General features: G+C 35.2%; 1 protein-coding gene across 4 annotated transcripts in view; it reads right to left on the minus strand.

Annotated features, from left to right (window-relative positions):
* LOC136025400 (UDP-N-acetylglucosamine--peptide N-acetylglucosaminyltransferase 110 kDa subunit-like) overlaps nucleotides 1-17,018 on the minus strand; it is a 139,931-nt gene that overhangs the window by 81,818 nt on the left and 41,095 nt on the right. Inside the window, exons 1-2 of one of the 4 annotated variants that reach the window (XM_065701403.1) lie at nucleotides 10,178-10,358; nucleotides 8,326-8,594 (exon numbers count right to left, since the gene is read on the minus strand). The exons of 2 other annotated variants lie outside the window; for them this stretch is intronic. In XM_065701403.1, coding sequence (XP_065557475.1) covers nucleotides 8,326-8,471 — 146 coding nt within the window. In that variant the 5' untranslated portion in view covers nucleotides 8,472-8,594; nucleotides 10,178-10,358. Of the gene's footprint in view, nucleotides 1-8,325; nucleotides 8,595-10,177; nucleotides 10,359-17,018 lie in introns of those variants that run through there. One more of the 4 variants, XM_065701402.1, reaches the window with a different exon arrangement.

A 17,018-nucleotide genomic window follows, 5' to 3' on the forward strand; every position in this document is an offset into this window, starting at 1 on the left:
GCGCTTGATTCCTCGCTTAAATTAATTGCACAAGACAAACACTTGTCCCGTCCTTTTACTGGGCTGGAACGCGCCCTTTTGTTGCCAGTCATAACTCTTGGGAGAATAGCCAAATATTCAGTAGTAAGTCCCGGACAAATAACAAAGCACAAAATGTAAAAACGACCTATGTCGTGGCACGCTGAAAGAAGGCTTCACGGTTCACTTAATATCTATAAACTACTTATATAAGTCTCTAATGTTTATTATTCAACTATATAAACTTGCCAATTACTTTTAATCACTAATAGCAGTATGCATCAGCATTAATCGCCGTCTATAAATAATTACTGGATTGGACCTGTGGGAAGTGCAAATACCCGAATCGCCTATCCCCAGCAGTTTAAGGACAAATATCCAGCCGGTACCAATACGGCTCTTGGTGTTCGTTATCGCTCTCTTCTGCACAGGTTTATCCAAATGAAGAAAATGAGCGGCTCAAATTTCGTAATCTGTGGATATTTAGAAAGAAACATATACTTCGCAACTCGAGAGCGGCAACACTGAATAATTTAAACGGTGAAGAAGAAGAAGATGCACAACTCCCAGGAGATTTAAAAAAAGATCAATTGACCTAGAGGTCCAAATATATAAAGTCCAACACTGTGGTAGGTCCCTTAAATTAACACCTAGGGTACAACAAGAATAGGAACAATGTAAATTATAAGAAAAAACAGTTTTATCTCACAGTTTGATTTATTTTAATCCAGGGTATAAATTTATGCAGCCACATGGGTTTGTTTATTATTCATCACTCCATAATAGAAGGGAAATATTTTAGTAATCAACGATGCAGGGAAGAACCGCTGAAAGTTGCGGTTAAAAAATTAAAAAATTGCATTTTTAATAATTGCATTATTAAAATAATTTAATAATTGCAAAAAATATTAAAAAATTGCATTTTTTAAAATGCAATGATATTAATTCCAGGAAGTTCAAGCAATTTTCGATTCTTTCAATGATAAAATCTAATTATATAAAAGAAACTGTTTAAAATAGATCTTATTTTCAGGATAGGGCACATGATGCTTTGGCCTTTAGAAGGTGGAGGGAGGGATGGTAGTTCTACTCTTATTTGTGGGAATTTCTGTCTGTTTTAGGCTTCTTTTATTCATTCATAGCAATTCCTGTTCATTTTGGGTTTGAATTTTTATAAGACTCTATTTTTGCTCGTTTTGAGTTTGAATATACGTCTTCATTTTCCTTAGAAAAACTTCTCTCTTTGAAAGTGCTTTTGATTCATTAACTTCTGTCTTTATTATTAGTTAATTGTATTAATCTTTGTAAAGTTTTTTTTTAGGTTTTTTGATTAAAGAATTGAAATACTACGAAAATACTAAAGAATTGAACATTTCAGGCGAAATTTTAATATTCAGTCAAAATTTTTGACCGCCGCAGTTTTATGCCATAATCGCGGCTAAATATAAAAAGAGTTATTTTTTTTCGTAAAGAAATAATGAAAAAATCGGATGTCATGAATCAATACAACACATTTTGTTTGTCTTAATGCATAAGGCATTTTAATGCATAAGGAATTTTTATCGCTGTGAATCAATACAACCAAATTTTTCTTCCAAAATTTGTGGCTCTTATAAAGATGCACGTGATCCAGTCTACTTGCAAAGAAAACTCCAGTAACAATTTCGCATCACGAGCCAATGCCACCGATTTTTTTAAATGTTTTCTCCTTTTAGGTTGGTTTTCCCCTGTGTATATGCTCGTAAGTTGCAAGCTGATTGGAGACAAAAAAACATGGGCCTAATTTGGGCGTCAAGAATCAATTCAACCAACTTTTTTCTATAGTCTTTACTTTCATTGAGGTCCCCTTGTCTTTGTCTACATTTCCTGTAAGAAAAGCCAGTAAAGCGAAAACAAAATTTATTGCCCTGTTGCAAAAATTCAATAGGTTCAAAATCATTTGTCTTCATTGAGGTCTACCTCGCCCTATCCACGTGACCTGTACATACATGATACAGCAAAAATTCTGTTTCAAAATTAGGACTGAGTCCCAAATGATACCAAAATAAGTTCAGTTCTTCATCGTCTGAACTACCACGGCTTGATATTGTGTTATTTTCCCACCTTGGGTATTCAAGTTTTTATTTAAGCAAAGTCTATCTATGTGTTGTTTTGGGGTTTTATATTGTAGTATTTCGTTGTTTATTATTATGTTGGTTTCGGTAAATGGTCTCATACTCATACTCTTTTTCTTTTTTTTATTTAGCACATCCTCGCAAGCTCTACTTTTGTTGTGCTATTATATAAAAATTGATTATTTCCAGTAAAATTGTTCTAGTACTACTACCATTACTACTATAGCATGTTTCTCGGAAAAGGGACATTTGACCATAAACAATACACCTAGTGCTATTTGACCCATACAGTCAACCCTCTTGTGGTTGACTGGGGGAGAGGCACAAAAACGATTGTACCTATTCTTTGCAGCCAAGAATCGATACAATTTCTTTTTTTCATTACTGCTCATCTTCAGTAAGGTTTTTGTGGCTATGTCTACATGTAACTTTGAAGCCAACGGGAAACAATTGTATATGGTTTTCCAAACCTGAATTCCGAAATAATCCAAAATACTTGACTACTAACACCCCCTCCTTCAAGCCAAGATGTGTATCCCCCTAGCCCTGGAAGCAATCCCTGAAAATATAATGCCAACAGCAGAAAATTGTCGGCCCTTTTATGGACCACAATTTTGAGAAGGGCCCAAACTAAACTATTCAACAATTTTGAAAATATTCTTTTTTTCTCCAATTTTGGTTTTTAAAATCCCATCACGAAGCACTCCGATTTTGACAGTTTTACAAAATTTACCGCGATTTTATAATAGTTCTGCCTATTTTACTCTAGTATACTGATTTCGCGGAGGTCAGTGTTGAAAATCAACTGAAAATAATCGGGTTGAAATAAAAGAATTTTGATTGCAAAAAAAGGTATAAGGGTTTTTGTGTAGTAGATGGATAAGGTTTGATTCTCTTTCTTTCTTTCTTCTCTCATTCTGACATTCAAACTTCAACACGAAGTTCTACAGTCTTGAAAAAGACTGATTGTACTGAAATAGTTCATTACTGATTTTATTTCAGTCAGTCAGTAAAATCATCATAGATACATTTGGCACTAAAACAACTTGATTATTTTTAGGAAGAACAAGATAAATGACCAATAAATAATCAAGGTTTGAACAAGACAGTAACCATATCTATTCTTTAAGAATACCGACGTGTGTTGACGGGCGTAATGACACCTTTCATGTAAGAATTTTGGATTTGAATTTAAAACCTAAATGCTCGATTTAACCCCTCCCGTAAAAAAAAGGCAAAAACCATGAAACAACAAACTTCATACAACCCCTTCCTACTTACAATTAAATTTAAACGAAGGGCACATTACCAAATATAATTTGAAGTTAATCTGCTAATTCAGAAATCTAAAACAACTAAGCACCGTTCGTTTATTTAATACCCTGCTCCTGAAATTCAATTGGAAATAAAACTTGGAGCTTAAAGTAGGAATATGATTCGACAAAACAAGAGACACGATAGAGCTTTTATGACGATGGAGAGACGATGGAGCCAAGACGATGACGATGGAGCCATGACGATGGAGCCATATAAATGGCTCAATTCCATTTTCTGTGAAAGCAAATGAAATGATAAATAGTCATTTAATGTCCAAGTCCAGGAAAGACAGTAAACAACCTTTTCTCTTTCAAGGATAAGAGAATACCATACTAGAAGATTAGCAGAAAGTCACCAGATTTCACTTTTTTCCTCTGGAACTTGGCTTGGAATAGATATGGTTCGGCAGTCATCCAAAATAAAAACATATTAAGTCTGTATTTCACAAATGGCGGAAATATCAACTTTATGATATCAGAATCATACGACACTTCAATCCTCATCATTATAGGGCCCTCAGTAGGGTCTTCAGACCTGACCTTCGTCAAATACCCGGAAGGTCCAAGAGATTACGCACTGGTTACAGGACTGGATTGTGCCCTGCATGAAGGTTTGTAATCCTAGGCCTGTACCAAATGATCCCAAATCAACGTCGGCTTTTGTGCTGCTGTAGCTGATATATGCGAAATGACAAGATACGTAACTCATTGGAAATCACTTGGAAAAGAAGGGCGGTTTGTGTACCTGTCTATGGTAGTTAACAAAGCAAAAATTTCAAAATGTGTTATATCTAGAAAAAACATTTGAGATTGAGGATTCCTATAAGCATGGGGTACCCATTCAGCAAATCAGAAGTTTTAAAGTATGGCGAAAGGGGTCTGATTTATCGGACGTGAATATTGAAGTTTCGAGAAGACATGTTGAAATTTTGTGTGCTTTCTCCTTTTTTGAACAATCCATGGGAGGGTTGAGTCCTCTCACTGCGTAGTATGATTTAGCAGCTTTTGATAAGGCAAAATGAAAGTCGAAGCGTAACCTGATTTATTTGGTTATGCAATGATTTTACCATCATAACTTAAGAGACACAGTCAATGAAACTCATAAATTTTGATTGTTCTGTTGGAAGGAAAAAAAGACAAGAAAAATACATAAAAAAAAGTACGGACTTTACACGAAACAGATGTCACATAAAGAAATTTCGAACAAATGAAACAAAATGAGACGACAAAAATGTAGAGACGACATGAAGCAGAATATTTTCTTGTTTAAAATACGTTTTTAGTCAGATAACACCCTGATGTAGTAATTTTCCAATGTAAAGCTAAGGAGTAAATGAGTCAAGTGACCATGATACAATAAAGGAATTCTCCAAGATAAAACACAAAAACAATTCAGCGAAACAAGTGACGGGGCCCACGAGGGAAGTTTGTTGCGCGTAAAATATATAGGACAAAACACATTAGAGGGATTTGAAAATAATAGTTACTATGATAAAGCGATACCATCGACTTTTTTTTGAAAGAAATGTCGCTTATCGATTTACTATTATATTTTTAATATATATATATATATATATATATATATATATATATATATATATATATATATATATATATATATATATATATATATGTATAAAGTCAAGATTTTCCCTCAGGCACAAGAGAGGCAAGAACCACCACACGAAATGATTCAGTTTTTGGATGAGACTTTCCGCTTTTCTTTGAAAATGTATCGTAGTTATAAGGATGATACACAAGATTGTTACTGCATGACAACATAAGCACCACATACTTCCGACATATACTACTACTAACAACTCACTGCAGCACCATAGTCTCTGAGGTCAACAGAGTTAGCTTCTCATCAATTCCAATATATTCAAAGCCTTCCTCTTTACACCTTCCCAAAAAGTTCCCATTCTCCTTAAATCTTTCCTTACAACATCCTCCCAGCCCATTCGGGCGCGATCCACTTTTCATTTTAGCCCAAAAAACGTGTCCTAGCCATCTAAACCCTAGACATATTCTTTCATCATAGCCCTAGACAGCATTTTTCGCAGAGCTTACTATTTCAGACACGGTCAGTCAGTTGGGTACCCAAAACAATCCGTAGGCAATTTCTCTGGAAAACACCTAACAACTCCTTATCCGTTGTTCGGAGCGCCGAAGCTTTAGAATCATACTTGACCACTTTTCATCACTATAGCTTCTAATATTCTAATTTTGGTTTGCACACTTATCTTTCTATTCTTCCTAACTTCAGTGTAGCTTCTAATATTCTAATCTTGGTTCGAAAAACTTATCTTCCTGTTCTTCCAAACTTTTTTTCAACTGTGAAAAAAAACACTCTTGGCTTTGGCTATTCTACTTTTAATGTCTTCACTGCACCCAGCGTCTTTACTAATAATACTACCTAGGTAAGTGAAGCTGCCCAATTGATCGATCTTCTCGTTACCTAACATCACCTTTTCAGCTTCACTTATTCCTAGTCTTAACGACTTCGTCTTCTTGAATATTAATTTTCAAACCTATTCTAGCACCGTGAACTTGCAAAACCTCTAACCGTTCATTCATTTTGCTAACACTTCCATCTAGAATGCTTAAATCATCAGCACAATCTAAGTCTAGAGAGTTTTACTTCCCCAATTGATTCTCTGTGCTCCCATTGCCCTTGCTGTGCTCACAAATTTCAATCACCCACCCTTCAAACCTCTCCGCTCACCGTTCACCAAGACATTGGGCCATTTTACTCAATATTAAAATAATAAATCTTGCTCACAGTACTCAAACCCCTCTGCAGTTACGCGGTTTTAATTCCCCCCCCCCCGATTATGTAGATCTGTACTTCCTGTTCAACAAATAAAAAAATTCCAAATCTGATTACTGGGTTAAATTAAGCCTGATCTCAACTTCATTAAAAAATTAAGTCTAAACAGAGTACTACAGCCATTTCGGCTTTTTGCCTCTATGCTTAGTTTACTTTTAGAAACAATTTAAAATCAGCCTAATTGCTTCACATAGAAGAAAGTACCACAGAAGTACGACGTGGCAACGATGACCCACCTAAAAGCATAATGATCAGCTCAATCTTCTGAGATTTTATCGCTTTTTGTCTGTATGATTTATGAAGTGGATACAAGTACACCTGCAGGATTTTCTTTTGGTGGGAGGGGCATAAAATCGAAATTGACAAAAAAAAGGCAATAATATAAAACCAACATCGAGACATCGTGTGACACATGTCAAAAGCCCCCCCCCCCCCGCATGTACCCGTGTGACTATTGTTTCTACCGACGGTAACCCCCTAATTAGTACAGGCGATGCAGTACATATTAGTAAACCAAGCAAATTGCGAAAAAAAGGAGAAGAAAGATACTTAACTCAAAGAACCACTTTCAGAATGTTAAATTTAGTGATTCCGTGTGATTTTTTTTTTTTTTTTTTTTACTTCTTTGACTGTTTTCCAACAGACATTTCTGTGTTTTCCCCCAATGGGTGTCGTTCTATTTTTTTTAATTTTATAGCGAGCAAAAAGAGTAATCATTCATAATTTTTACTGTACAGAAAAGAAGCAGAGCCATTAAAAATAAAAATCGAAGCAAAATTTCAAATAGAGCGCTGCCGTGGGATTTTTTGTCTCACCTTTTTTGCAAGTGACATTTCTGTGTGTTTTTTTTTTCAAATGGGCGTTGTCCTATTTTTTTTACAGAGAGCAAAAAAAGTCATCACTCACAAAATATACTGAACAGAAAAGAAACAGAAAAAAAGATCGAAGCATAGAACATGTCCAACTTCAGAATTTTTCCAAAACCTCAAAACACGTTAAACATTTCTTTTTCATATTGGACAACAAAAACAATGCTTTTAGGAAAAACAGATCCATGGGAATATTTTTCTAGAGTACAGTGTTGCGGAAAAAGTGATATGTTTGAAAATTTATCCTAACTAAGTTTATTCTAAAAAAAATTCCTAAAACCAGAATTTTTCAAAACGTTGATTAGTAGGAAGGATATGTTTGTCTTTGCTCTAGTTTAAAAATTACAAAATGGACTTATGCCCACTTGGCTTGGCTCCACAGAGGTATGAAAAGAAATTCTCTTTATTAAATTTCTTAATTCAATCAATAAAGCTTATCGTATTTGACAGAACAACATTTTAAAACATAAATTACAAAAGCCATCATGCCGTCAATGTCCTTTCTGGTGAAAGAATGAAAAGAAGGTGGAAGGTTAAGAGGAAGAAGATGGTAGGTGGAAAGATTGATATTCCACTTTAATATAAATTTAATAGATGGTCAAAAAATTCAAATGATCTAATTGGTCGGCAGAAAAATACCTCTAGCAAGTCATTTTACAGAGGCTTAGATAATTCTCCTTTGATTTGCTGTTTAAGGTTGATGGTTCATCTTGTTTGACTCACTATAGACACCTAAGCTTTTGTTACAGTATTCCATAACTTTTTGAAAACTCTAATCATTTTCCTCATTCTTTTATGGATGACTTCCCTCAATTCCTAGCACTTATCATACATTTGAAAAAGATTGGATTGTGCTCACTTTTATTTTTATTTATTATGTTTATAAACATACAACAACTGAAAAAAAACGTGTTCGGTATGGATCAACATGATTTTATCTTAAGTGAATAAACATTAAATTAAAAACAAAAAATAAAGTAAATAAATTTTATTGAAAAATAATATTTATAAGAAATTCAATTATTTAATATAATAGGTTTAATATTAATTAATTAAATCTATATAATTTAAGTTAATCTAAATTAGTAAATTAATATTAAAGTGGTAAAATAGTAAATTAGTAAGTAAAATAAAATTGTTATAGTAAATAAATAAATTAGGAAATAAACAAGCTTAACCTTTTAGCCAGGTTTGAGAAGCATGACAAGCATCCTTCCTTCTTTTTTGTATAATCCAAATATCCAGTTATAGCTGGATTTCCACTATAGGCAGGGGGAGGCAATATTGTTACTACTGTATAAATGACCACACACTGATAATCCATTCTCTAATTGCCACCGTGAATAATAAAATGCAGTTTATTGTCCTACTATTCTCCGCATAATGACCAAAACAGAAACATCACGTTCTAAATGAACCATCTTCCATTTCAATTGTTGGTGCCAACCTGGCAAGATAACTTTAATCCCCTTAACTCTCATTAAGGGTTTTGCAAAAACAAAGATGGTAAAGAAATCAGCCAATGGGAAAGCTAGTTTTTTCATATTTGATTTAAAACTAGTTTTCTAACATTACGCTGCTGATTTGCTTTCTGCTTTGTCAGTAGTTTCAAATGAAACTAGGGCTTTCTAGTAAAATTCCGGCAAGACTTTCAAACTACTATTTAATGACTTTTACATTTGTATTTACATTCCTCCTTTCATTTCTATACCATTATCCAATTTATTAGATTCATAAATCAAATTCGTGTAATATCCAGAGCCTTAGATTAATTAAATGCAGTTTATTTTTTTGTACATGTTTTTGATACATTTTTTTATGTGTTAAGAACCTTGACTATTCTACTGTCTTGTTTGTTGCCATGGCTTTGTGACTAGCTACTCCCGCTGTTTGCCCATGCCGTTTACCACAACACTTGAAATGCTATAGGTCTCCCCATTCGCCTGCGAGTCCAGGGGGCTTGTCGGTCACGTGTCAACCCTAAAACACGGTAGTCAGCCAGAGACTCAAAGCGGGCAAGCCTATCAGGGTTAGGCCACTTGTTTGACTGAGTCCAAGCAAATTCGGTACCCCCTTTTGCATACAAGTCTAGTCGACATTGTCGGTCATGAGTCAACCCAAAAATATCGATCATCCCTAAGTTCTGTGACTATCTTCCTTAGTTCTGCCCTAGGGTGGATGGATTGTAGGCTATCTATCAATAAGTGAAATGACATAATTTTTATACATTCCTGAAAAAGGCTTATGCCAGCTGTGCCTCTGTCTCAGACTATCTGCCTTGGCTTTTTCTCTAATTAGCCATGGATTGATGACAACCTGATTTTAATTCAAAAATCAACGGACTTGGTCTATACATATACACCTAATTTTTTCATTAGGTCCCACCATACATCCATGGCGTTTCAGAAAAGGGCGTAAGTCCACCTTTTTCCGAAAACGATTGAAGCAATTGTTCGAGAGACCTCAAAAAGATCTATCGATTGATCTATTCAAAATGAGCTTATCTTTAATTCTGACCGAGTTATAAATTGTTCCAAAAGGGCTTAAAAAGGGATTAGTCCCTTATCTTCAAAGTAATGAACAATTCAGTAATTGTGTCATTTCCAGTGATTTCGGATTGAAAAGTTAACCAGGAATCAGTCTTTAAAAATTCAAATTTCTTAAATTCTGATTTGTGAGATAATATTTTTTCATTGTGAATTTTTATTTTCATTTTGCTCTCCTGTAAAATTAGGAAAAGTGGACTTAGGCCCTTTTGGCAAAACGCCACGGATATTAGCTACAAATACTTAATCTCAATAATATCACCTCAAAAACGATCGTAAGGTTTGGATTCCTTACGGGTTGTAACCCATATACAATACTGATTTAAGTTTGTTTGGCTTCTTTCTTGTCTACTCTGTCATTATTGGTCTATTTTTAATTTCAGTCAAACTACATATTAACATATTCTGTATTGATTAATCTGTGACAAAGCCATGGAATAGCAGTTTGAAAATGTCACCAAATCTTAGTACATAAGTAACTCACCAAGAGGAAACCAAAACATAATATCAAAACTGTATAACAAAATATCACAACTCAATAACAAATATCACATTTCTTTTTTCAGTAACGCGACACAACTGAAACAAATTCAAAGAAATATATAGAACTCAGAGTTGCTATTCCATGGCTTTCCCATTTAAGACTAAAGAAAGGTCTCCACGTGAATGTGAAGAGGCAACCTGTTACACTTCACTTTTACTTCTTTCGGAGCATCTTTTCCAGTAAGTAATGGTTGAGAACCAGAGTTGAAAAACAAATAGAACTTGTAATGAAAATATATGGCCAGAAAGGTTTTGAGAGTTAGCGGAGAATGTTTATGAAGAAGATGTTAAACTCATCACTATAAAAACTAGCAAATAAGCAGACAGAGCAACCGCATATATTGTAGAATTTCTTCGGCAGATGGCATCACGACTCGGCGCAAGCAGTTATCAGACAAATTTTGAAGAGCTGCTTTACTATGTATGTAGCAGCTTTACCGGCAATCTTCAACCAATCAGTCATAGCGGCGGACTTTAAAAGCCACTCCAAGACGAGAAATTATAAAAGAAACTTATAACCGAAAATTCTTCAGATTTGCCGAAAAATGTTTAAAGTAAATAAAATACAACACTATTATATTGTTTAAAAGTTTAGCCTTATCACTATAAATACAGCATATAAGCTGACCCGGCAACTAAAGAGATTCTTGCCGGCCGACACCAGCATGGCGCTCCATTCTGCCTAGCATTAACAGACATAAAAACAAATTTTTAGTACTGATATTTATGTCTATAGTAGTTTAGTCAGTAGTCTTCAACCAATCTGTCATAGAGATCAACGACATCTTCGGAAGTCATTCTATGATGCAAGATCAATTTAAAAGTCTGCCAAAGTTTTTCCATGTAAGCTTCCAAATTTTTATTTGATAATCTTCTTCCTTTTTGTTTCAAATTTTCAACTTAAACAACTAATGTGGAGAATTTACTGGAGACATTTGCAGGAAACGTCAAATAAAAACGTTCTGTTGCGTTGTAACGTTGTATACATAACAGAAAAAGGTTGCATAGTAAATTAAATTGTTCCGAACCGTTCATTTTGTCTGCAAGAGCCATATGTTATGTTATGCGGCCCGTGACATTATTCACCCTTCTGCTTATAGCGCGTTTACACGGACGAGAATTCCCGTCGCGGACAAAGAAATTCTGGTCCACTTGAAAGGATTCCGTTCGTGAATCCGGGTAGAAAAAAAGTCTAGCGACCAGCAAGGATTCCTTTCACCGAGACCGTTTTTGACCAATTCTGCTTGATGTGTAGGCAAGAAGAACGAGAATATTTACAGTTTTGTTGATTTTGGCCGACAAACAAATAACATATCAGTAAAGAATCATCCCAAAATTACTGATTTAATCTGTTTGGTACAGGACAAGCCTTGTATTTATGACACTGCTCACCAAGACTACAAGAAAACAAAGCTAAAAGACTTGCTTTGGGCTGAGATTTCAGAACAGCTGAATGAGATTTCAGTCCCCTTATAAAAAATGTTGTGTCTGCGTTAAGTTACGGAAGTGGTCGAGTGTGGTAAAACAAATTATGTAAGATAGTAATATCCGACTGCATCCACTTATCGAAGGCATGTCTAAACCTACTTTCTGAAATGCAGCTCCTACTAGTTCTTTTCATGCATTTCTGTAGCTTTCAACAAAGCATTCAGTATTTCATTTCAGGAACAACATTTCACAAGTGTATTTCACAGGCTTGGGTGGAAGATGGTGTGCGGCAATACCACAAAATAAAGAGCAACGAAAAAGGGAAGAAAGGAAAACTGGGAAGTAATTTCTCCTCCGAGTCATTCGAGCACTCAAGCTAAGCTTTTGTAAGCATTAAAGCACTCGAGCTAAGGTTTTGTGGCAAGCAAAAGATGAACAGACAAACAGAAAATATGAAAATATTTTGAACGTTGAAAGGACCCTAGCGAGACACGGCATTGCCTTTAGGAGAATACTAAAGAGTAGAATGCCCTTTCGCCCTTAAAAAAGCCCTTTCAAAATAAATTTTTGAGGGGAGAGTAAAATCCAAAATTAGCAGAAGCTAAGTCACATAATGATTCAAAATTAAAACTAGCGAATGAAGGAAAGGAAACCCAAAGTAAACTAAGAACCCTGGCTTGAAAGAACCTGGCGTTATCATCAAAATGCTTACCAACCCTCAGCCCCTAATGTGCAAATATATAGCCCAAACTATATACTTTCCATCTATTCTGTCACTTATCTTTGTCTTGTCCCACGCTAAGCAGAAAGAAACTAAGGGAAAAAACGGTTCTATAATGCGTCAATGAACGAACAACTTGAGCAGCAGCGCGTATATCATACAAGTACCATTCTGAGAAGTAATATCTTCTGAGAAGAGAATACACCGAAATACTGTCATAACACTATTTCCAAACCTTAGTCTTAGAAAACTGTAAAGAAAAATGGAATATATTCCTGCATTATCCATATTTGAAATAAGTAGAACTAATGAATAACAGAGCGGATCATCTATATGATCGTTCTATAACGATAGAGCCTTTCAGTGAGAGCCAAAAAACCGGAAATCCACAAACAAAATTGTGGTAGCGGAAATACTGGTCTATTTCTTTTTTTTCTTTTTTATTTTTAGGAATTTTTATCAGCTCTTTCTTAAACCCGAAATAAATGTGTTCAGGGAATTCGGTTTCTTATCTACCAATTTAACGTACTTAAATAAACAAATAAAGTTTCAAAAAATACTTAACACCTTAGTCTGTTCGAATAACTCCTGGACAGTTTATTGCTAATGAGCCAAGGAAAGCCTAAATTTTCACCGGAAACTAGATATAAACACATGTTGATGTTGAATATATACAAAAAGAACTATGACAAGAGCAACGAGAGTTAGAGGACAGGAAGTCTTCATACTCTCCACCCCCCTTTCACCCTCGGTGGAGGACCACGGATGAGAAAATGTGAATTTTCTTATTCAGAAACAATACTATATTTTTGGGTAAAATATTAGAGTCCCCGCCACATCCTATGAAGAACTAAAATATTTATTTTCATCTCAAGACTTAACTCTGGCATAATTCATTGTGTATTTTAAGCCCTATATTTCTTCAAAATGTAAGACGTCTACCTATAGACAGGAACATATCAATGGAGGGTAGGGGGTTACTGGGTTTGAAACCTGACCCCCCTGAAATTTTTTTTTTACTCATCAATTGCTCGTCAAAATTTAGGTGCAAAAACTGTTTCTCCTAAAGAACAAAATAATATTTCCCTGACTAAAAATCGGTCTTAAAAATGCAGTTAAAAAGACCTTAAACCTTCTCCTACAAGAAGTCTTTCAGTACCCCCCCCCCCCCCCGAGCAAAGACCCTGTAGACGTCCTTGCTTATATCGCATCTTAATTGCTGACAGACCACCTCCTATGTATCGAAGAGAGGCGTACCTCAAAAAATCTTTTGGAGACACATTCCTCCTACAATAGTAAAAAAAAAAAAAAAATACGCACGCTATCCAAAAACAGTCTGCTAACCTTACTCTGCCTCTTGGAAAATCTTACGAAAAACATGCACAAAAAACATCAAAATGCACAAAAAAAAAAACGAAAAGTTTCTGCTAACCAGAAAAATTGACATTTTTTAAGACTAAAAAAAAAGTATGCAGCGGTCGTGATACAGAAAATCGAACTTGAATATTAGTCAAATATCTCATAATTGCCCCTCCTTCCCTTTTTAGTCTTAAAACAAAAATCCAGTTGTACCGGTACCAGGGAAAAATAACCATTGTTTTCACTTTTTTGTGCATTTGGAAATAAAAGCGTTTTTAAAGTTTGTGTTTCCATACTTCTGTTTTATATTTTTCCAGTCTATAGTAAATCCTATAAAATAGAAAAGTATATTTTTCGTGTTTATTTTTATAGCGACAATTCATGAATTCAACTAACATACTAATAGCGTACTAATTTACACTTTTAGTGCCTAACAAAGAAAGTTCAAGATACGATAAAAACAAAATTAATCAATAGCAAGATAAATGAAAAAAGATGAAATATCGACTTGACAACCACTAAATTTCAACCTGCCAAAACCTCGTTCCCAGTCAGTAAATCCAGCAAATTAAATAACAAGAAAAACAAAATAAATAATTTGATAAGATTAACCAAAATATTTGGAAATACAGACAGAACTACCACCCTCTCAATATTTTATAATAATTACAATAATTTTACCAGCTGGAAAGAACACGTGATTCAGCAATAGCTTTAGCATTCGGCAGCAACTAGTGTCGGTTGCAGCTGCTCATTCCCAAGCAACTGGCTGGGAAATTGCCGACTAGTTTTATATTAGACATCAGTTTGATAATGGATTCTAAGCGATGGATTCAAACATATTTATAAACCACACTTATCATAGGCAGAGCAATAGCGCTGTCTAAGTAAAGAGCGATGTGGGCACAACTTTTTTTTGGTCTTAGAGCAGGGCACTTCGCATCGAAGGAGTTATCGCAGAGAACTTTGAAAAGGGCTTATTCTATTGGAAATTGAAAGGGCTAGTGCCCTTTTTAATAGTAAAAGTGATTGGAGGGCAACTAACCCCCCTCCTATGCCCACCATTTCCCTAAGCACATTCGATCAAAATTTTGAGATAGCCATTTTGTCTAACGTAGTTAAAAGATCCGGTAATTATGTCCTTCAGGATGACAATTCCCCCACAGGCCTCACGGCAAGGGTTGTAAGTTATGCCCTGGGGGCATGTAGGGTTCATATAGAAAGGGTGATTTTATACCATCTGTTGTCGTAGAAACTTCGAGAAAGGCTCACTCAATTTGAAACTGAAAGGGCTAGTGCCGTTTTTAATAGTCAAAAATGAATGAAGGACAACAAGTCCCCCCGTGCCCATCAATTCCAAAAACATATCTAATCGAAATTTTGAGATAGCCATTTTGTTCAGCGTAGCTGAAAGGTCTGGAAATTATGGTTGAAGACGACAACCCCTCCCCAGAGCCCTCAGCGCAAGGGTTGTAAGTTATGCCCAGAGGGCATACAAGGTTTATATGGAAAGCGTGATCGTAAAAACTCAGGTGCTCATTTGGTTTTAAATCAGATGCTCTAGTGCCCTTTTTATGAGTCAAAGTGATCGGGGGGCAGCCTCCCCACGTCGTATTTTCCACAAATGCATGCAATAGAAATTTTGATATAGCCATTTGTTCATAGTCCAAAGGTCATATAATAAGGCCCACTGAGCGGGTGTTCGTATAGACTTTGAATCTGATGGAGCTCATTTGATTGGAAGTCGAAAGTTTTAGGGCCCTTTTTCAGAGTCAAAACGAATGGAGGGCAATCTGCCCCCCCCCCCAAGCCTATAATTCTCCGAAACATATCCGATCGAAATTCTAATAGGTCTATTTTTTTCTGCCTTCTTGAAATGTCCAGTAATAATGTCTTTGGGGATACCAACCTCCCCACAGTCCTCAGGACAAGTGCAGTTAGTTAAGCAATTCATTCATTGTTTACTTATAGTATAAGTTATTGAGAAAGGTATGCATGTTTGAACTTTACTTTCCATGAAGACGAATTGCATTCAGGTGAGAGCCTTTCAGAGAACGTTGAACTAAATCAAAACAAGTTATGTGTATATGGATTGTCGAAAGGGTTTAACACAGGAGCAACTGAGTATATTAATTTGGAAAATTCGGGAAATGATCAATCAGGAAATATTTGCATGCTACCAATAGTACTACAACTACCACCACTATTACTACCACACTACTCCATTTACAATATTGAGGGGAAATTTGAACTAAATCAAAAGACGATATGTGCGTACACACTGTCAAAATAGCGTATCTCAAGAATTGATTGGGGTATTAAGTTGGAACCTTCAGAGAATGCTTATATGGGAAGATCGTCTCACCAAAAGGCAATATGTGCACACTACTGCTAATACTACTGTTACTGCTACATTTACTAATACTACTAGGTCTACTACTTTTATTTCTGCTACTTGTAAGGTTCAGAGCATTGAGATGAAAATTCCAAGAAGTATATGAAGATACAGGTTATCAAAAGGGCATATCAGCAATGGCTAATTGCATTGAGTTGAAACTTCCAGGACTTGATGAGAAGGATGTTCTACTGACCAAAAGGCAATATGTCAATACTACTAATGCTAGTAGTACTACCGCTATTCAATACAATTCCTAGTAATATCAATGCTACTACTACTATTAGAACTATGTCTAATAAGGCTATGAAGGTGAAATTTTCAAAGAATTTTGAGGGGAGACGGTGAAATGAATCACAACACGCTGACATAATTTGCACAGCATAATTTGCACTTACTAAAAACAAAATAAATTTTAAACGTTTCCACTTTCTTTTTACTTTCATAAATAAAAAATCATCAAAACTTTAAGGAATAAATATCAGTACACGTCGATTATTTGACAATCCACGTTTTTTTCTTTTCTTTTTTCAGTAAAGCGCAACTGATATTCTGGTCTTGAGAAGGCATGAGGGTTATCAGTCCTACTCATGTGAATTTCCACTCATTGAGTTTGACTCGGCTATTTATTGTCATTTCTATTCGTTTCGAGTTTAAATTACCCATTGATAGCGGTTTGTGATAGTTTAATGCTTGGGAGATTATTTGACTTTATTTCTGCTCATTTTTGGCTAAATGGAGCTCTTTACTTTTCTTTGGAAAACTTGCTTTGTAGAAACAATTTTCAATTAATACCAATAAAGGGGGTAGTGATGAAAATCTTCTCTTTATACCCCTAAGAATAGTCTATCCACTGAGATAGGATGGATTTAAACCACC

This window comes from Artemia franciscana, chromosome 3 (genome assembly GCF_032884065.1).
Source record: "Artemia franciscana chromosome 3, ASM3288406v1, whole genome shotgun sequence".
Taxonomy (NCBI): Eukaryota; Metazoa; Arthropoda; class Branchiopoda; order Anostraca; family Artemiidae; genus Artemia; species Artemia franciscana.